Genomic DNA, 23,279 nt, shown 5'->3' with positions numbered 1-23,279 from the left:
CCCCCTTTAAAACCCCCCACATTCCAGCAGGTAGCCCTGATAGAGTTTCCTTCCCCCTCTGCTCCTTCAATTAGTTTAAATTATTTCGCTGGTTATTTCTACTGTTTTTCAACTCATCTGCAGTCTCGGCGTTGAACTCCTTCGATCCCTGCTGCTCCTTCGGCCTCACCAGTTCCTGTCTCTCTTCGTCCCAGTGGAATCTGACATCCCCTATCCAGAGGCACTGCTGGAAACTCTGCACCATTGCCCTTCTTCCCAAGTCTCTGGCACGACTTGCCAGAGCCTCCAAGTACTCTGCTACCTGGATCTGCCTCGGCGTCAGGTCATCAAGGACTTCGACCCCCACCTCCCTGAGGGCATTCTGATTCTCCCTGCCCATCAGCATTCTCTTTTGCATATGAGTATCTAGCTTGAAAAGTAGTTCCCCTGTCAACAGGTTTGTTACTTTTATCACCCTGATATTCATCCCCACCCGGTTCTTCACGCAGGATATGAAATCTAGGGCCTCCATTCCACGTACTGTCCTCAACCCCCTGACCACCACCTGGTTCAGTCTTCTAACCCTCTCTTTCTTCTCATATTTCCACTTTCCCTTCCCTAGCATGTCCGGTGCTCCTTGCCTGCAGGCTAGCCCTTCTAGCAGGTTCTCCAGCAACCTCCCCTCCTTCAGTGGGGGCCCCCACCTCGTTCCCTGTCTTTTCTTCCCTGCTGCATCGCCGCTCTTGCTGGGGGGTGACGTGATTCCTGGGGACGACGGGGGAGGGGCGTTACTTATCCTCTCTCTGTTGCCGCGCGTGTTAGCGTTGCTACTATTATTAATATTATTGTTAATAATATCTCCTTCGTCCCGCTCCTCTTCCCCACTGAGGCACTGTGAAAACCTCCTGTCTGCAGAGTCTCCACTGACCCCCCTCGCCTTCTCCTTCTCCTTCGGCTTCTCATTGCTCCCCTCGTAGGGCATTCGTTGTAGCCTTACCCTCACCTCTTCCACATCCTCCAGCATTCCTCCTACCCATCTTTTCACAGTCTCAACCTCATCCTTTACCTCCCCCACCTCCGATAGGATTGCATTCAGAGCTTCATTCAGTACCGGGCCCCTTCTCTCTGAATCCCTCAACAGTTCTCGTTCTTCCCTGGCCAGCAGTTTTTCAAGGCTTATCTCAATTCTCTCCAGCCGTTTCTCGAAGTTCTGTACAGAGGTACTCTTTCCCCCTGTAACACACCACTCCCCACATCGCTGGCACCTGTCAATCTCCCTCACGTCCGTGTCCGTTCCAATATCTCTTGTTAGCCCCTTTCCTTTACCGGGCTCTAGTATTCCGGCCCCATCCTGCTTTCCTTCCTGGGTATGTTCCGATTCCGTTCCTTCATCCCCGTTGGGCCCCAGCAGCTCCCCCTCAGCTTTGTCAGCCTCGCTCTCCAGGTCTCCCTCCCCTGCATCCTGTGCAACCCCCTTTCCTCTCAAAATCGTCGTCTCTTCACTCACTGACCTGCTCCATGTTGTGTTTCTTCCATCAGTCTCTCCCTCACTCGGATCTGGGTCGTCCACCTCCTCCTCACCCTCTTTCTCCTTTCTCCCGGTTTCCCCCCTTCTCACTGGTACACTGCGGCACCTCAGGCTCCTAGGGGGGGTACGCGTGATTTTTTCCCTCACTGTGAAAGCCTCCCCCTCTTTGTCCCTGAGAAAATACTCATCTATTTTAACTCCCTGTCCTCGCTTCGATGGTCCAGGAGGGCGTCCTCTCCTCTTCTTTTGCTCTATAGACCCCTTTTTCTCCTGCGGCGATAAGGCAGGAACCTTCTCTCCTCCCCCGTCCTGACCCCCGCCATCGCCGGCGCCATCTCTCGTTTCCACCGTTGACTGGCTTGGCATGGCGTTCTCCTGCTCGTCCCGCTCAAACTCCTGCTCTCTCTCCCCACTTAATCCCTCTCTCTCTTCAGGCGTCCTAACCACGGCTCTCTCACGAAACTTAGAAAGCTACAAACTCGCAAAGGGCTTCTTCCCCACTTTCACTTGTCCCCTGGATGTTCTAAATTAGGTAGCACCCACTTTGACTTTCCCCTGAACACAAAAACCCTTTAAACGACGTAAATAATTGTAGACCACGCTTCCCCGCAACTGTTGACAACGGCGATCGGCGCGCCACCCCTATCGATAAATTAATAAATGAATCAATTTATCAATAGATCAATAAAATTAATTTATTATGATTAGTAAAGTTTCTCATAAAGCTTTAAAATGGTCTTACATTTTCGATCTTCATCGCTGCATCGATCTTACAGTGGCAGTGGTTATAATACCACGCGGAACTTAAAATTGGAGATCTGAAAGGGGTATTATTCCTATGATCAAACTCATGAACGATGTTAAATTGCATAAGACTTCATGTTAAGATCGGATATTGATCTGATTTTAAGACTGTTTACTGGACTTACGGTCTTAGATCTTAGTTTCAGACCGCTCGTAAGACCAGAGAGTTATTGCAGTGACGTGGCATTCGATTTTGATTGGATGCTGAGCAAAATCATATCACAGATTTCTTGTTATCCAGATGGAAATTTTCAAATTTCCATCCCGATAACGGGCGAGGCGAGCGACCTACAACCCAGTCGAATTTACTACTCCACTTTGCTTCTCTTTTCAGGAGAAAAATTAAATTTTAAAAACTTGAAAAATTTTATCTGAGGAAGTTCTATAGAAAGTATTTTAATATAGGGGCGTTCCATGCTACTTCGATCGAATCAGGAGATTTTTTTTTTCAAATTTCGAAAAAAATTGAGTATGTTTCCGATTGTTTCCTAGCATGCCTTAGAATATCATTTTAAAAAAATATTTTTTTTGGAAGTTATGCGACATAAAAATTTTCAGGGTGGGCCAGGTGAGTAATTAAAAAAATATATATAACTCGATAAATATCAAATTTATCGAATTAGTGAAAAACAATTTTTTTATTCTAAACAAGTGTAAGTTTCCGGGGGAAAAAAATTGACGTGAAAAAATTCAATTTGCAATGAATTAATCAATAAACAAATTAAAAAGTTAATAACAAAGTATGAGGGCATATTGCGAAAATTTCGAAATAAATATATGTTATTGCGTAGATATCGAAGGATTGTTGGTATAAATGGCATTGATTAATCTTGAAAAATCAAATTCTATTCATTTTTTCTGTAGGACATTCTTCATTCAATATTTCTAATTGAAAAAATGCGCATAAGCTCTCAAATTTTTCAATAGAATCGACAAAAACTAATAGACTTTTTAAAAGAAATTCAATAGAACTCCATGAAATTCGCTGTTTTTTTCTGGAATTTCTTGGTGCGTGGAATGCCTCAATTAAAAAGTATTTTTGGTTGAAAAACTTTCTCAACTGCAAAAATTTTCTCGCCATTTTCTGTTGGAGCTTCTTATTCTCAATAATTCCACAAACAATAAAAATGTAGAGTTCGACTTATTAGAGGCATTCCACGGTATTTCAATGAAAAAAAAAAAATTTTACAATCGTAATTACGATTTGTAACTTTTCCAATGAATTCCGCTATTCACCTCAGTAAACCCCTCAGCAATCCTCACAGCAAGGAATGCTGGAAGGCCCCAGTACGCTGCCCATGGGCTGACAACAGTAAGAATTGCTGTTAGAAGTACACCGAGCCCATACACTAATTTTCCACCAACTTTCTCAGCCATGCGACCACCAGGTACATTTGTTATCACATAACCAAGGAAGAATGATCCCAGGATGACGCCTTGGGTTTTCTCGTCCCAATTGAATTCGCCGGGGCTCTGAAAGAATAATTATTTCCTATAAATCACCAGTGGCATGTATGAAAAAACTTAAAAAAGAAAATGTAGCTGCTTCGCTAGAAAATTCTATTGGATTTCTATTGAACATTCTATTAGTTCTTGGCCGATTCTATTGAAATGTTCAACAGAAAATAGTCTATAGAAAAAGTCAATAGCATTCGATTTTTCTATACAACTTATTCTATGCCGATATTTTCTATAGAATTTCCTCGGTTTAAATTTCCCAAATTTTTTGTTTGATTTTCTTAATGAAAAGAAAAGAAAAATCGAATGAAAAAAACCTGGAAAATTTGTGCCGAGAAAATTCTATAGAAAATATCTGAATGGAATACGTTGCCTAGAAAAATCGAAATCTATTCGCTTTTTTTGCTAGACTATTTTCTATTAAACATTTCAATAGGATCGGCCGAAAACTAATAGAAAGTTCGATAGAAATCCAATAGAATTGTCTAACTAATTCGCTGGGTATTCCTATAAAATTTTTTCGTGGGTGAAAGTGATGGAAAAATCTGAAATGTGGCTGAAAAATTAGTTCATTACTGAAAACTTCTTACTTCTCAGCCATTAGCAAGTATCACAGCAATTAAAACAAAAACAAAAAAGGAAAAAATCGAGGGAAAAATTGATTTTTTTTCTACGGAAACCTGATAAAGCGAGCGAAGAAAATGTCTCATTGTCAATCGAAAAAGTTGTATAGAAAAATGAAATTCTCCTACTTTTTCTCCTACTATAAAATAGTTTCTATTGGACATTTTTTATGAAGAAAAGGCGTAAAAAATCTGCAGAGGTTTTCAATAGAATCTGCAAAAAACTCATCGAATTTTTGAAAAAAATTCAATAGAAATCGAATCGAATTTTCTATACAATTCGCATTTTCAATCTGTTCAAATGAGATAATAAAAATGTAACATTTTGATGCAGCGTTTCTAATGGAACAGGAATGTAACAATGGGGGTGGGGTGATCAATCACCCCAGTGTACCCGTAGGAGTGTCCGGGAGGTGCACCCTACACCTCCAGAGTAGAGTTAAAATCTGTTCAATGAGCTGTGACGTACAGTGATCCACGTCAGCACTCTCTCGGTGAAATATAACTCCACTTCTAAAGAAGAAGCTGTTTGATTGTGAAGACACTATCACTGGCAATATCTTCCTCGAAAGAGTGAATAAGACCCATGAGAATGCTTATTCAGAACTTGAAACCTTGAACGTTTTGATTATTGTAGTTATTGTTTCAGATAGTCTTTACCGTGTAAAAAATATGTTTGCAAAGTAAAAATTTTTTTTGTATTACTTCTTACGATTCCTCGTCCGGGAATTGGTATTGCATGTTTTCCAAACTCGGAAACTCCGATCGTGTAAAAGACCTCATCGCAACAGCTGGGGAAATACTATCTTGAGATGGATGGAATGATATTTTATTTGAGGAATGAAGTAATTTTCGGACGGCCCAATGTAAGTTATGTTTCAGATTTTTAAATTGACGAATAAAAGACTTTATCGGCCTTGCGGTATAGTATCAGCAATGTTTACTTTTATGTTTGATTGTTCGTCAACGTTTTACTTCAACTGTCAAAAAATACTGAATTCTCATTACAATAAAATTTGAAATATACACGTACGAAAGAATTTCAGAAAACAAACCTAACGAATTCGCTGGAAAGTTCTATTGGATTGCTATTGAACTCTAATAGTTTTTGGCCGTCCGAGATGAAATTTTACGGATTTTTTCTATAAAACAACTTCTTTTGGATATTTCTTTCTAAAAAAAGTGTAGTAAAACAACGGAATTCTAGAACAGAATCGGCCAGAAACTAATAGAATCGTCAATAGAAGTTTAATAAAAATCCAATAGAATTTTGTATTGAGTTCGCTAGGTCTTTCTATGATTTTATTTCGTACCTGTAGGATTCTTATGCTGAATATGTTCTTGAATAAACTTCTCCAACAATCATTTGCATCCAAAATTATTTCAAGTTACTTCACTTAAGGAAATCCGGAATTCAGGAATTCACCAATTAATAATAGTTCACCAACGAACGAATTTCATAGAAAAACCTACACGGAGAGAAATATTCAATAAAAATTATATATCTTTTCCGTAATTCCGGAGCGCAATGTGGTTGTAGAAAATTTTACCGAACTCTCACCTATAATTTTTATCTAAAATCACGGAATTTTTCCAGAGCGTTCCGTAATTTTTATCTGCATCTCCTGTGAAAAATTGTGATAGTGACTTAAATTTTCTGAGTCAATTCCGTAATCGCTGAGCAAACTGTCAGTTCCGTAATTTTGACTGAACATTTCTATCCGTGTAGCGTATTCCATAGAAAATTCAATTCGATTTCTATTGAATTTCCATTTTAAATTGTATTCTTTTTTGGCTAATTCTATTGAAGATTTACGTAACTTTACTGTGCGTTTTGGTTATAGAAAATGTCCAATAGAAACTATTTTATAGAAAAAAAAAATAAACAAAATTTCACTTTTCACCATTTTGGGGCGAAATAAATAATAAAAAGAAATATAAAAAAGAATGAAATGTTCGCGGACTGGGAACGGAGATAAAAGAATAACGAAAAAGAATGACGATCATACATGATGGTGGTTGAGAGAGAGGAAAAGGGCAAATACGCAACAATACTTTTACTTCTTTTCAAATTCATAAATGGCCCTGAACTGCTTTGTGCTCAGTTATTTGGCCACACTCATCGCATTTTTTATTCCGGTGCTTCTGAATTTGCAATTGATAGCTTTATGATCATTATCGTCAAATTCGCAGCACCTCTCTTTTGACTGTCAAAAGGCTTGCATAACGGCTCTATTATCCATTCCATCAGACTGATCCTTATTTGCTTCATTCCGTATTAAGAAGTTTTGCAAGAAACGAAACTCTTCTCTATTCTAATGTGGGTTAGATTTATTTTATCATAGTGGAATAAATCCAATACATTTTCTGAATCCTTTAATCCTCTATGGAGACACTGAGGTGACTCGTCACCCCATCGCATTTTTCCTTGATTGTCATTCTCATAAAAATGCACCCCGCGGTATTCACCTAACGCACACGGATGAAAAATTTTAATTATATTCGAGCCTTGTCTTCGAGATCTGAATAACTTGTAGTAGCCCGCCTGCGGCTAGATGGAGCCACACGCCTTCAGAGACCATAGAAAAAGTTGGCTGTGGCATCTCGGCGGTGAGGGCTCGCCATCTTGTCATTGTTTTCGTGTGTGCGCGAGTGGAACGCACACTTTTCAGAGTTTCCAGTTTGTTTTGTTGTAATGATCCATTTTTCTCCATTTTTACACAGTTTTTCCATAATCATGGATGATTGTAAGAAGAGGAAACACATAAATTGTGTAGAATATCTAGAAATTTACAGTGAAATTGCAAATATTACGTGCATGGGCTTATCGACTTTTCCTTGGATAAATAATCGATTGGAAATAAAGGTAAGCATTTTTCATGTCTCTCAGCCTTTTTGGACGCTCGGGTCAGATCCTAGTGACAAAACCAATCGACGTCAAAGGCTTTTTTAGGCCGAGTTTATTCCTTGTGGAACGACTCAGCCTAACCTCATTTTACCTTGTTCTCCTGGTCCTAGAGACAAAATCGAGAACAACGAAATTAAAAATGAGGTTGTTACTAATATGTCAGGTGGTTCTTTCATCCCTGACATCCAGGACAGTGCGAGCTCAGATCCTGTTGTGCTGGACACATCTGCGCCTGACGCACTCACCCGAGGCTCCAAGCCTTGTTCTATTTCAATAGTTAAATATGCGCTTGACGCATTGATTCAAGGCTCCAAACCTTGTGTTACTATTTCAATAGTTGAATCTGCGCTTGACGCATCATTCAAAGCCTGAAACCTCCAAAATAATATTCCACCTGAACTCGATTCAGGAATATAGGAGTTCCTGGGCCATCAAAGCCTCATGATGCCGAGATCTCTTTTCAGAGTGATTTGGAAGCTCGTTGAAGTTTCTGGCTGATCTCAAATTTGTTGAGGCACAACTTACACAAATTTATGGCAATATTCACCAAATCTGGATCCAGAGATTGCTTTTATCTCCACCGAACCATAGAGATCCATAGAGATAAAAAAATTTTAATCAATCTCAAAAGCCGCAGGTTCTGCTCTAGTGGCATTGGGGGCGACTCCTCGAAGGCTGCTCTAGGGAGAGAAACTAGACAATCTAGTCCTCTTCCAGAAGTTAAGTGGTTCAAGAAAAATAATAAATTTTGAGTGCCCTTGAGGCTACAGCTCCAGTTTAATTTTTGTATGGCTTCACATCCTTTGGGAAGCTTGAGAAGATTCAAACAAGTCTTCAAAATTGTGTTAAGATTTGGAAATTTACCCACCTTTACAGGAGAATCTAAATTCGTTGGATTCAAAGGAGCTTGTTTTGAGATGTAGAGGTAAAACAAACGATTCAAAAACCTTGCATGCCTCAGGTTGAACAACAGGTCCAACGGGAGGCATTTCCTCAATCGTCCCAATGACTCTCGATCGACGTCAGCGTCTCCAGAGTTATCTCACTTCAGGAGAGCAAGAAGTACTAGCAAAAATCTCTGCAGCCATTCTTGACCATTTCCTTCCCAATTGGAAATTCAACTGTTTTAATAGTTTTATTCTGGAGAGACTGAAGAGTCATAAAAGCCTCTTCAATTCTGGCCCTTACCAATCGATAATTCCTTTAGAATTTCAAATCTCTGAACTGAAAGGGATAGTCCTGAGGGGCGGATAAACAGGTAGGTGATCATAGAGGTAGTTAAAACCTCTGTATTACTATCAGAATCCTATGAGGATCAGCTCGTCTCATTGTAACTTTTTGTTGGTGAACCAAATGATTAGCAATGGTTAATTTTTCACCTTAAAAGGTTGAACAAATTTATGAGAACTCATAATTTCAATTAAAGGACATGAAAATCCTTCTAAAGCTAATACTTTGTGACACATTCACGGATGGCAATGTATTCAAGGACGTATATTTCCTGCCCCGGTACATGTGGAGCATGAAAAGTTCCTTTGTTTTGCATGGGTGGTATTTTTTCCAATTTTCCTACCCCCCATTTGGAATTGCGACTAGTTCTCTAGCTTCGCGAGAGTCATGAGGTCGGTCATGAATCTTATTGATTCGGAGGCTTCATAACATCCAGCTATCTACATGATATTTTATTATTGGTTTTCCGGCTATTGAGTATGGTACAAATGAAAAATTAAACTGTCAAAGCTCTTTCTTGTATGAGCCGTATTAAAAAGCAAAAAGTGTTGTGAATACCTTGATTTTATCAATGACTCTTACAAGTTTTGTCTAGAAACACCTTATGAAAGATGATATGCGTTGTAGCGATTTACGCAATAAATAGTCTATTTAATCATCTGCAATGTGGAACAATTTATTCGATTAGAGTGTGTTTTTGCCTCATAAGCTCCTTAAAATGTATGGGTCTACATTGGCATTGAGTATACGCTACACTGAAAAACTTGGAAGAATTTTAAAAAGGTCAAGAAGATGATCATTAATTATGGAAATTTTGAATGATCTCTTATTCTCCTCAGCCAGATCTTCCTTAGTAGCTCTTATTTGAGCTGATCAGTCTAGAACAAATATTCTTTTAGAAGCAACCTTCTTAGGTTGAAAATCTACCTCTGCGTTAAAAGATCAAGTCGAAACATCTGGCCAATATGAGAAAGTCACAACAATCTAAATTCCTCAATGTTTTTGACCATTCACCTATCAGTTCGAGAGTCCTAGCACTGTTGCGAGGACTTCGGTCGAATCCATTTTACGTTCCTCCCAAAGTGAATACTGGAGCTGTACATTGCAATCTAAGTTTTTCAAAACTTAGGTGAGAAGGATCTTTTCAATCCAAAAATGGACCTTTTTTGTCCCTCTTGTCAAATTACAAACGCAATCTCTAATACGTGTAGCACGGCAATCTCCTTGAGTGTCGATTGACACCTTTTCACTCTCCATTGGTCACAAAATTTTCTCTACGTATCCCCTACATTTGGCCTGGGAACAAATTATGAATTTGTCACAATTCGTAGAATTTCAATCGTGAAACCGATGGTATAATGGTCTCCCTCTGTTAGATAGTTCAACTCTGCTTATTTGCTTTCATTTATCCCATCTGAGAAACAAATTACGATATCAAATCCTCAGGGGATCTTTTCTTTTACCTGGTACCAGGTGCCTGTATCATAACAGCCGTAGAAGTTCTTTCATCACCTCTGTTGTTAATTTTTCTCTTGGTCGTTAACAAAGTTTACTCTTCAAAGATTGTGGATTTTTATAAATGAAGGAACATTAACTGCTGTTCGACATCTAGTTCGATTATCCTGCACATTTTTAATGGCAGAGTTCAAATAAGGAACAGCGTATGAAGCAGTAAACTCCACCAAATCAAGAAACATTGGGAAAAAATCCAACATTCCAAAGATTGGTAAGCAAGTTTTCAAACTATGTCCTAGTAAATCACGATGCACTCACACCTAGTATCCCGAGTGTATTCTGATCTACGTAAGTTCTTTCCCACTCAAAGTAAATCTGTCAATTGTTCACCTTAATGGAAAACTGTCTTTTAACCTTGAGTATATCGCAGAGACGACAAACGTTCTCTGCCATTAGACTTGAGAACAGCCTCAAAGGTGTTTCAAATCTGGATTTCACGATATCAGACAGGATACAATCTTCTCGCCCAGGCGATCCGCAGCCTGTTTCTCTTTTTATGCTTTGAAAGGCATCATTTTTGCGCAGCCATGTAGCTTTCTGTAGTATGTTGAGTTTTTAGATATAACATCTCTAAGCTGTTTGTTTATTCAGAGAGTTTTATAGCTGTGAATCTCCATAAACACTGGCTTGATGGATTACATTGTCCCATAGCCATCTTGGAGTCGATATAAGCTGATTCTCAACTTACATTACTAAGTATACAGCATTACTAAGTATACATCAACTCCAGCTGCAGTGAGAAAACGAGTAAGTCTCGAATGGTTTAGAAGTACGATGTATACATTTCTATAATTACCGTATCCGCGGTTGACCCAAACCTTTTTTGTCAAAGTTCTACTCAATATAGTTTAGTCTATAACCATTTTTTTGTCCATTGACATTAGTCCTTAAACTCTTCCATTTCATGTTCATATTAAATTTGGAGTTTATTTTAAAAAAAACAAAACAAAACAAGCAGGGGTTTGAGCCCATCCGACAGAAGGCATGTGACCGTTACTTTTTGCGTTATTAGTCCTTTTCTTTTTTTTATTTCTACCAATTCCATTGGTAGTAAGCTTCCGAATGGATGCGTAGCAATTCCCAGTCCTTGTGACAGGTATACAACCATAACCACATGCTACAGGATGTCTACAGGAAGATATTTAACCTTTTAATGAAATAGATTTGTACAAAAGGTTAAATATCTCCGAAACTGCTTAGCTGATTGCGCCTATCCAAAATACGAATCTTTAATATTTTAGGAGCTATAATCACACCGAATTTCAACTTACTATTTTCATTTTTCCTCAAAATATCGCGCGTACAGGAATGAAAAAAAATAAAAACGAAAAAACGGGAATATCTCTGATTTTTCGTATGGACGGGTATACATATTTTGATTGATCTAGATGGTGGCCAGCGAGACAAGTATTTTGAAAAAAAAAATGAAATCCGTCCCGTAGTTCATGAGAAATTTGGAGAAATATGTTTACACAAAAGGTTGAATAACTCAAGAACCGCTCGGCCAATTGCCCTCATCCACAATACCAACCTTGTATGTTATAAAAGCTTGAAGCATACCAAATTTCAACTCCTTATCTCCATTTTTTATCAAGTTATCGTGTAAACAAGTTTCATAAAAAAACGGAAAAACGCCAATATTTTCAAATTTTGTCTGAACCAGTATATATATTTTGATTGATCTAGATAGAGGCCATCGAGACGAGTATTTTGAAAGAAGAAATATTGAAATCGGTGGAGTAGATTTTGAGATATTGAGGAAAAACGAAATTTAAAGAACTTGTTATATCTCAGGAACTACTGGACCTATCGGGCTGAAACTGCGTACCAAAGTGAAGCTTAATCATAGCTACCATGAGCCAAAATTTCAGACTTTAATCGACAAATTTCACCTTATTTATAATATCTTGAATTTTCTAAAAATTGATCACCAAAAACCCAAGTTATCACACACATACATACAGACATGACCCTAAAAACATCATTTCTTTACGTTTCATAACATTGTAGACCATTTGCCATCAAAATTAGAAAATCGAAAAATGGCTGAAATACAAGGCTTTCATTCGGAAGCAAAAAGGGATAAATAAATGGCGAAAAGAGATTTAGAAAAGGATAGGAATAATAAAAGAAGAGGAAGGACATTACAAAAAAGCAAAAAAACAAAGAATAAAAAAGGGTTGAAAAAGGGATAAATAAATGGCGAAAAGAGATTTAGAAAAGGATAGGAATAATAAAAGAAGAGGAAGGACATTACAAAAAAGCAAAAAAACAAAGAATAAAAAAGGGTTGAAAAAGGGATAAATAAATGATCAAAAAGATTTCAAAAAAGATATGAAAAATATAAAAAAAGGACATGGACATTACAAAACAAGACGAATATTCTTGAATAATTGAAATTAGGATCGGTTGACTAGTTATTGAGATATTTTAAAAATTCGATTCACATATAAAGTTGAATATCTCAGAAAGTAATTATCCGATTGAGCCCATTTTCAATAAGAACCATTGTTACTACTAGAGACAACTTCATGCCAAATTTCAAGTTGATATCTCCATTTTTGCGGATGCTACAGTGCGAACAACGATTCTGGGTCAAAAATCGAAAAATCGAAATATCTCGAAGACTTTCTATGAACGGGTATACATATTTTGATTGATTGCGATAAAGGGCATCAAGACGAATATTTTGAAAGAAAAAAAAAGAAATCGGTTGGGTAGTTTTCGAGATATTTAGGAAAAAGTGTAAAGAAACAAATGACTACTTCTCAAAAACTAATTGACGGATCCAGCTGAATTTTGGCATGAAGTTAGTCCCAAATGATTCCAATAAACTGACAAAATTTCAGATTTTTTGGAATAAATTTTCCCGTTTATTCATTAATTTTAAGAAAAAGTGACCACCGAGTGGACACTATCACACACAGACATGGTCCCCAAACTTCGTAAATTTCCGTTTCAGACCATTCTGGATCGTTTCCAACCAAAATTAGCAAAAGTGAAAATCGAACGAATGCAAAGCTTCCATTCGGAAGCAAAAATTAATCATCTGATCCAGTTCATCGTTGATATTATCCATTGTACCGTCAGTGTGGGGGTTATGGAACATGTGGGGGTACTGGAACACTTTGAAGCATTTATTAAGAAAATAAAGTCCCAACCGTGTTAAAACTATAGGGAATTCCGTCTCGATGGTAGGATGGTCTCTTATCTTTCCCTAGGATTAGGTTTGGTCGAGGTGAGTCAATGAAAACCATTTTCAATAAATCCGTTAAAAGTGGCGAGCGAGTGACTCCCTCTCATATGTGTGAATTGAGTTGTTGGGTTTCACTCGCGTGGCAAGTGCATCGCCGTGTTCAATGAGACTTTTCTCCCAAAATGTGAGTATTTGGTGAATTAAAAAGTGTTTGTAGTGACATTAGATGAATTATTCTTGATGATTTAATAGAAAAAAATTAGAAAAATGATTAATTCAATTGAAGAGAATGGGGTTCCGTTATTGAGACACCACAACACGGTCTTGAGGCAGTTAGGGGGTTCGCCCCGCCTGTCAAAAAACTAACCTCTCATAAATTCTCTTCGAACGTCTCTTGAAAATGTAATTTCCACTGGAATTAAATATTTCAACCTCTTTTCGTCCTCTGAGAATAATTCCTCTTTAATTTATACTAATTCCCTTTATATTTTTTCCATTAGGGGTAAAATAAATAAGAAGAAGCAGGCAGTGACTGAGAAATACACAGAAGATACGTTGCAGAAGGCACTCACAGAGGTGAAAGAAGGAAAATCACTTTGTTCCATTAATAAAAAATATAAGATTCCAAAAACAACATTATCCTACAAGAAGAGAGGCACCTCGAAACCTAAGAAAGAGCTAAGAGGACCGAAGTGTATTATTGGTGATGAAGAGGAAGGTCAGTTAGTTAGGTGGATATTTTACATGAGTGAACATGGATTTCCCATTACGATTATTATATTTGTTCTTCTCATTACATTACTTTGTTGGAATAAAGTATTTATATCAACTTCCAAGCCTAGAGAAATCTATAACCTCATATGAATCTCCCTGTTCCACAACTGCTACCTTTGAGGGTTCCATAAGGGGGACATTTTGTTTTCAGGGGTTCCATAAGTGAAGCATTTGCCGGGCGTCACCTTTTCCTGAATATTAATTAATCTATTGACCCCATAAATATGAAAAAATGTTTCAACTGAAGGAGAGATATTGTTTTAGCTGTTGCAAAAGTTAAAATCCTAAAATTATAGATAAAATCATGTATCACAGCGTTCACCGTGGATTCTACTCGTAAAGTGTTCCATAACCCCCACACTGACGGTAGTGGCAAAAGGAGAACTCATGCTAAATTTCAAGTTCATATATCAATTTAAAAAATAACTAGCGTGCGAACAAGGATTTTGAGCAAAAAATGGAAAAATTGAAATATCTCTGAAATTTAGTATAAACGGATATACATATTTTGATTGATTGAGATAGGAGACATCGAAACGAGTATTTTGAACAAAAAAAATTAAAATCAGATGGATAGATTCCGAGATATTTACGAAAAACGATTTAGAAACAAATGGCTTATTCTCGAAAACAGTTAGACCGATTCAGCTGAACCGGTGCACAAAGTCAGTCCACATTTATACCTATAATCTCACGAAATTTCTGATTTTTAACAATTTTTTTAGCCGTTTATTCCTTCGATATTCTAAAAGTTGACCATCAAGTCGGCCAAGTTGACCATGCGCACATACAGACACAGTCGTCAAACTTTGTATTTTTACATTTCAAACCATTCTACATCATTTCCACGCAAAATTAGAAAATAGAAAAATCCATGGAATACAATGCTTCCATTCGGAAGGAAAATTGGATGGTCTCTGAACATCTACAAGTTGTTCAAATCTCGAAGACGAGGCCCGATTATAATTGTACGATCAAACGAACTTACTTGTAAGTTGAAGTTCGATTGTGATTATATAAAGAGCCTCGTCGATAGATTCAGTCCCCCCCAACTGGCTTTCCCAAACCCTGTCCAATTTTTTCTACATTTTTGCTTAACTTTATAAGAAAGAGAACTAATAATAAGATGGCGAGCCCTCACCACCGAGGTGCCACAGCCAACTTTTTCTATGGTCTCTAGCACTGAAAAATACTATATACTGGAAAGGGCACTGCAATGCCAGACTCGTAAACGGAAAACGAGCCAGAGAGGAGTAGATTTTGGGGGCCACCTCTCTCACTCTCTCGACTGTGTGCATGCGCGTAATGTGCCAAACCACACACGGTACAAGTGAGTTGAGAAGTTTAGGTTGAGTTATGCGCAGTCAATTGATGCGTTAAAGATTGTTTTGATGCTAGAAGGATAAATAAATATTGGGACGTTCTACTTTTTTATCACAGTATTGGAAACATCAAATAGAGATCAGAAACTCAAGGCATGTTCTTGAATTTGAGGAATTAATTCCTCTTGAAATAAAAGTTTATATCATTTAAATATCAACTTTCTGTTTCAAGAATTCTATTGGATATACTGAAATTTGAAATTCCGAATACTGAGGACGGTACTGACTCAGAGGATTTCGATTTCCCGTCAGATTAATTGAATAAAGAATCTATTGAATTGTTTATTCTTATGTATTTCTCCAAGTCAATTTACTCGTAACAGAATTGTAAATACCCCATCAGTATCAGTATACATTGGGAAAGAATAAAATTTTCAACTGTCATATGTTATGAGTTTGAATTTTAACAAAAATGACATATGCAACCAAAAAGAACTGAATGCCAATGCTAAATTCTATACGTTGTCCAAGGTAAGAGAATACTTTTGGAGCAGGCGGTACGACAGAGACAGGTGGCCCCCAAAATCGACCCTCTCTCTCGGCTCGCTTCGGGCGGCTCAGTGCCCTTTCCAGTATATAGTATATTTCAGTGGTCTCCCGCCGCACTAGCCGCAGGCGGGTACTACAAGTTATTCAAATCTCTTAACGAGGCTCTTTATATAATCACGATCGAACTTCACTTACAGGTAAGTTCGTTTGATCGTATAATAGAAATACCTAGGGAATTCGTTAGAAGATTCTATTGGATTTCTATTGAATTTTCTATTAGTTTTCGGCCGATTCTATTTAAATGTTTGCTAGAAAATATTCAACAGAAAAAGTCAATAGAATTCGATTTTTCTGTATAACTTATTCTATTGAGATATTTTCTATAAAATTTCTTCGACTCAAATTTTCCAAGTTTTTTTGTTTGATTTTCTTGATGAGAGGAAAAGAAAAATGGAATGCAAAAAACAGAAAATTTGTACCGAGGAAATTCTATAGAAAATGTCTGAAAAGAATAAGTTATATAGAAAAAATGAATTATATTAACTTTTCCTATTGAATATTTTCTATTGAACATTGCAATAGAATTGAAATAAACAAGTAGGCGACTGCAGCCATGCGGCTGTACATATTCTACTAAGTAGGGCGTCTATTCTTTTCTCGCCATCAATATATTGATTGCGGGCTTCCAAATGGATGCGTTTTATAGTAACTGTCTACCTAGAATATGTTTATAATTTTTTTCTTCTATACGTTTATTATCGCAGATATTAGGGGGTTTATTGATGGAATTTTTCTGTTCATTTATTGAAGAAGGTTTGTCTTATTGTCTTATTGAAGAAGGTCAAAATTATTATCGGGAACAAGTTCTACTATGCTATCCCTGGAGGAATGAAACGACTGACATTGAAGCAGTTGATTGCAAGGCATTATATCAGCATCTCGGAATAATTGAAGAAAATAGAATGAAGTATTCTATTATTGGAGATGAAGCGATAGACAACGCTATTAAAGATGCAATGGCAGATAACCAGGGGAAACATGATGAAGAGAACATCAAATTCAATAAACATAAACTCAAAAAGGATCAAGAAGTGGATATTTTCGATCAGGCTGGTGTCGGAGATATCACAAAAAGAAAAAAAATACGATTTACCAAACCAAAAATGATATCAAAGGAACAAGCCCTTGAAATGCTGAATACTTTGAACACTTGGCAAAGGGAAATTGTAATGCATATTTTGAAATGTTTCAAAACTGACGACTTACCGCTGAGGATTTTGATTGGTGGTTCAACAGGTGTTGGAAAAACAAGAGTGATTAATTGCATTTATCAATTGCTATCTTCATACTTTGACGCCATACAAGGGGAGAAACGTGATCTACCATATATTCTATTCTGCGCGCCGAATGGTAAAGCAGCTCATCTAATCGGGGGAGTTACATTGCATACTGCATTTGCTCTTCCAATAATGGAATTCGGAGGAAAAATGCCTGAATTATCAGCAGATGTGGCCAATTCGATTCGATGCAAACTGGTTGACTTGAAATTATTGATCATCGATGAAGTGTCTATGATGGGATCAAATACGCTGGCGCGTATCGATACTCGACTGCGGCAAATCATGGGAAGAAACTGCAGCTTCGCAGGGATTTCAGTTATTCTGATAGGTGATTTGAATCAATTGCCACCAGTTGAAGATTGGGCCGTATATCATCCACCCACTTGGGGAGCCTTGAATGCTTTGTCAACTGCTACATTATGGGAAGAATTTCAATTTTTCGAGTTGACGGAAGTGATGAGACAAAGAGATAAGATATTCATTGACGCTCTTAACAATTGAGCACAGGGAATGATGACTGCCGAAAATATATCTTTGATTAAAAGCCGAAAAGTGTCAGCAGATCAAGTACCTGAGAGTGCTATGAGACTGTACTACGAAAATGCGAATGTGGAGAATTACAATAAATCAAAAATCAAAAAATATCCTGGACAAACTCATGAAGCGGTTGCTCATGATAATTTTTTGGATGATGCATCTGAATCTTTCAAAAATAGAATTCTCAAATCTCTCAGGACAGAAAACAACGAAAAAAAAAACAAGTTAAATTATTGAAATATAAGATTAAGCTTAAACTTGGAATCCAATACATGGTTACATCAAACATCGACATTCCAGGCGGTATTGTCAACGGCGCTTGTGGAACATTAGAGAAAATTACTTTCACTGATGAACAGAAACCCGATAAATTATGGATAAATTTCGAAAACCCCTTGATCGGCATGAAGCAGAGAAATCCACTCTTACATTATACGATGGAGAACAATATCGATCAACATTTGACACCCATTGAAAGAATACATCTCAATATCTATAACAGTAAGGGTAGTATTTACCAAGTGGTACGGACGCAGTTCCCAATTATTTCTGCAGAAGCAGTGACTATACATAAGAGTCAAGGACAAACATATAACGAAGTTTGCATCAATCTTACATCTAGTTCTCGACCATTGACTCGAGCACTCCTCTATGTGGCCTTAAGCAGAGTATGCAGTTTGAAGAATCTGTAAATTTTGGGAACATTTCATCCACCTGCACGACCATCCGTAGGCGATCCATTGACTCAAGAATATGGAAGACTCAACAAAAGACAGTTAAGACTATCATACATCAATGAACTCAATACCGATGGCCTAAAAATTATTTATCAGAACATACGATCGTTCAACAAAAATCTTAAACATCTAGAATATAACAGATGGTACAAACAAGCCGATTGTATCATATTATCTGAGTCATTCACTAAACTTGACGATGATATCATGCTTAATGATTTTACTTTGATATTTCGAAGTGATACACCTATCAAATCACCCGCTAGAGGTATCCTGATATTCATAAAAAAAAGATTCAAATATCGTATGTTCTATTTTAAAGCATATCAAACTGGAAGGACAAAACAAATCTCATTTAGATTTAATTCTTTTCAAATGTGATCGTGTGGAAATACTAACAGGATATAAGTCACCGTCTTTCAACTTAACATCCATGGAAAATCTAAATAATTTGCTGAAAGTAACAAACCTAGATGCAAGAAGAATATTGATAGGTGATTTCAATATTGATTTGTTCCTTCCTAATAATGCATTTGCACAGGCTTTGAATCGTTATAATTTTATACGTGGCATACCACCTCAAACATCAACAACCGATTTTAACACGCAAATAGATATTATATTTATCAGCAATGTAGAGCATTATCTTTCTGGAGCGTATCAAACCTACTTTTCGGATCATATTAGGTGTACAAATTAATAAGGTGCTTTTTTTTCATGAAAATCAGAGTTTATTATAAAAAAACAGAAAGACATTTACCGGTTGAAATATTCCCCATTATTTTCGATGACTTTACTCCACCTCACTGGCAACTAACAAATTCCTTCGCGAAAGAAACCTGGCGGTTTTGACTAAATAAATTCATCGATGCTTTTTCGGACCTCGTCGATTGTTTTGAAGTGCTCATCAGCTAGGTGGTGTTGAAGAGCCCGAAATAGGTGGTAGTCAGATGGGGCGAGATCAGGCGAGTAAGCCGCGTGAGGGAGAACCTCCCATCCTAATTCACAGATAATATCCTTAGTCGCTTTGGCGACATGCGGTCGAGCGTTGTCATATTGGAGAATCATTTGTCTGTTTCCGCTGCCAATATATGGCCTATTTTGCTCCAATGCATCATTCAAATGAATAAGCTGTTGTTGATAAACCTTCGCAGTAACAGTTTGGCCAGGTTTAAGTAGCTCATAATATATCACACCCTTCATATCCCACCAGATACTCAGCATCAGTTTTCTCGCATAGACATTGGGTTTCGGAGTCAACGTCGATGGTTCGCTGGGATTCACCCACGATTTTTTGCGTTTAGGGTTGTCGTATAACACCCACTATTCATCGCCCGTAATGATTTTGTATAAAAAATCTCTTCTTTTAAATCGAGTGAACAGAAATAGCGCCGTCTCCAGTCGTCGCTCCTTATTTTCGGGGCTCAGATCATGANGTTTTCTCGCATAGACATTGGGTTTCGGAGTCAACGTCGATGGTTCGCTGGGATTCACCCACGATTTTTTGCGTTTAGGGTTGTCGTATAACACCCACTATTCATCGCCCGTAATGATTTTGTATAAAAAATCTCTTCTTTTAAATCGAGTGAACAGAAATAGCGCCGTCTCCAGTCGTCGCTCCTTATTTTCGGGGCTCAGATCATGAGGAACCCATCTACCCTCCTTTTGAATTTTGCCAAGTTGATGTAGGCGATGAAAAATACATTGTTGAGTCACTCCTCTGTTTGGCTTTGAGCAGAATTTTCAGCCAAAAGTTGTTCGAGTTCTTCATCGCCGAATTTTTGCGGTTGACCCGGCCGTTCTCGATCCGAAAGATCGAAATCTCCGTCTCTAAACCTCTGGTACCACTTTTTACACGTTTTATGTGTTACAGCGTTTTTTCCAAGAGCACTACAAATCATTCGAGTAGCCTCGGCGGCATTTTTCTTTAATTGAAATGCAAAAAGAATGCAGTGCCTCGACTGTTGCTTATCGACAGACATCGTGTTTACTACTATTTTTTAAGGTTATGTAAGAAGTATTTACTGCTTCGGTAACTGAATACTACCAACATACAAAATATTGAAATATTAAGTTTTTGGACGCAATTATAAACCGCGAAATATAGGGGTACCTTATTAATTTGTACACCTAATAAACCGGTTTTCACTGCATTATCCAATCAGACAGATAAAATCAATCACTCGAATATTCGCGAAATGAGTACAACTAATGTTGAAACAAATCAGAAAAGTGAATCAGAAATCAAGTCAGCTGATCATCAAGCGTCGAAGAAGCCTACCATAATCTCAGATACAATCCTTCCAAAGAGGAAACGATTACACATCAGTAACCATTAAAATTCAAAAGCATTGGTGAAAACTACAAAAACATTAATGAACGGGAATCTATCCGGTATCATTCAATGAAGAAATAATTCATTCGACTTACGTAATACGTGCGGCTTCGATAGCTTGATGCAGATCTTACTTTCAGCATATGAAACTAACTCAATTCTCAAGAATCGGATAGATATTTCAGAACAAAAAACCTTGAAATCCATAAAAGAACTACATCTGAAAGGCGATAATGATGATTCTTCAATTTATGAATTAAGATTAGATATTTTCCTAGAACATGAAGAGTATTTCATTGATAGAAATCAGTCATATGGAAACAATGTCGTCTTAGATGCTGCGAAAAATATAACCGACTTGAGTACTAAAATATTCCAAGAAGAACAGAGTTATTCTATACATATGAATTGTCCTGTCTGTCCTAATAGGATTTTACATGAATTGATAATTGTACCAGATACTGATGCAATGTTCGAATCTGGTTACAGCCAATTCCTCACTATTTTGAATATCACAATTGAAAGGATTGAAAATCAAATCCTCATATGGGAATCATAACAGTGTGACTCAATCTGTTATATTTCATGAATCTCTTTTTATCGAATGTCCTTCATATTATAATTTGAGAGTGTCACTGAATAGTTCACAAGAAGTATTACATATAAATGACATAAAATATTCTCTAGCTGGGGTAGTGAATTTCATTAACCCTGGAGTCATTAATGATATTGGTCATTATAATGCTTATATTTTCAAATGTAATCAATGGAGGAAAGTTGATGATCTATTGCCGAATCAAATTTTTACAATTAATTGTACAGAAGAGATGTGTCCACATTTATGTTTTTAAATGAAATGTCATCATTCCACTCTTTCGTGATGTAAAAAGACCAAAAACACCACTTGTATAAATTTACATTTGCTTGTAAAAATGAATTGTAAACATTATTTTCGTGTCACGGGATCTGAAAAACCTCATTTTCGTAGCGCTGCGCGGCACGAAATTGGCGTTTTGCAGGTCTCTCGACACGAAAATTAATATACCGTCAGTGTGGGGGTTATGGAACACTTTACGAGTAGAATCCACGGTGAACGCTGTGATACATGATTTTATCTATAATTTTAGGATTTTAACTTTTGCAACAGCTAAAACAATATCTCTCCTTCAATTGAAACATTTTTTCATATTTATGGGGTCAATAGATTAATTAATATTCAGGAAAAGGTGACGCCCGGCAAATGCTTCACTTATGGAACCCCTGAAAACAAAATGTCCCCCTTATGGAACCCTCAAAGGTACCAGTTGTGGCACAGGGAGATTCATATGAGGTTATAGATTTCTCTAGGCTTGGAAGTTCATATAAATACTTTATTCCAAGAAAGTAATGTAATGAGAAGAACAAATATAATAATCGTAATGGGAAATCCATGTTCACTCATGTAAAATATCCACCTAACTAACTGACCTTCCTCTTCATCACCAATAATACACTTCGGCCCTCTTCGCTCTTTCTTAGGTTTCGAGATGCCTCTCTTCTTGTAAGATAATGTGGTTTTTGGAATCTTATATTTTTTACTAATGGAACAAAGTGATTTTCCTTCTTTCACCTCTGTGAGTGGCTTCTGCAATATATCTCCTGTGTATTTCTCAGTCACTGCCTGCTTCTTCTTATTTATTTTACTCCTAATGGAAAAAATATAAAGGGAATTAGTATAAATTAAAGAGGAATTATTCTCAGAGGACGAAAAGAGGTTGAAATATTTAATTCCAGTGGAAATTACATTTTCAAGAGACGTTCGAAGAGAATTTATGAGAGGGTAGTTTTTTGACAGGCGGGGCGAACCCCCTAACTGCCTCAAGACCGTGTTGTGGTGTCTCAATAACGGAACCCCATTCTCTTCAATTGAATTAATCATTTTTCTAATTTTTTTCTATTAAATCATCAAGAATAATTCATCTAATGTCACTACAAACACTTTTTAATTCACCAAATACTCACATTTTGGGAGAAAAGTCTCATTGAACACGGCGATGCACTTGCCACGCGAGTGAAACCCAACAACTCAATTCACACATATGAGAGGGAGTCACTCGCTCGCCACTTTTAACGNTCCAACAACTCAATTCACACATATGAGACGGAGTCACTCGCTCGCCACTTTTAACGGATTTATTTAAAATGGTTTTCATTGACTCACCTCGACCAAACCGAATCCTAGGGAAAGATAAGATACCATCCTACCATCGAGACGGAATTCCCTATAGTTTTAACACGGTTGGGACTTTATTTTCTTAATAAATGCTTCAAAGTGTTCCAGTACCCCCACATGTTCCATAACCCCCACACTGACGGTACACACCTCGCCATGGAAAACATATCGCCCTCCCCCACGTGCTTGCCATCGTGATGTGAAAAGACAAAAAACACCACTTATATAAATT

General features: G+C 37.4%; 1 protein-coding gene across 1 annotated transcript in view; it reads right to left on the bottom strand.

Moving 5' to 3' along the window:
* LOC107043498 (sialin) overlaps positions 1-22,327 on the bottom strand; it is a 115,141-nt gene extending 92,814 nt beyond the window's left edge. The window contains exons 1-2 of the mRNA XM_015265031.1: positions 22,303-22,327; positions 3,548-3,784 (exon numbers count right to left, since the gene is read on the bottom strand). Of these exons, the coding sequence (XP_015120517.1) occupies positions 3,548-3,784; positions 22,303-22,314 (249 nt within the window). The 5' untranslated portion in view covers positions 22,315-22,327. The remainder of the gene's footprint in view (positions 1-3,547; positions 3,785-22,302) is intronic.
* Positions 22,328-23,279: the final 952 nt, after the last annotated feature.

This window comes from Diachasma alloeum, unplaced genomic scaffold, assembly GCF_001412515.2.
Source record: "Diachasma alloeum isolate Michigan unplaced genomic scaffold, Dall2.0 Dall_scaffold_00590, whole genome shotgun sequence".
Lineage (NCBI taxonomy): Eukaryota > Metazoa > Arthropoda > Insecta > Hymenoptera > Braconidae > Diachasma > Diachasma alloeum.
This window is presented reverse-complemented; position numbering and strand designations above follow the sequence as displayed.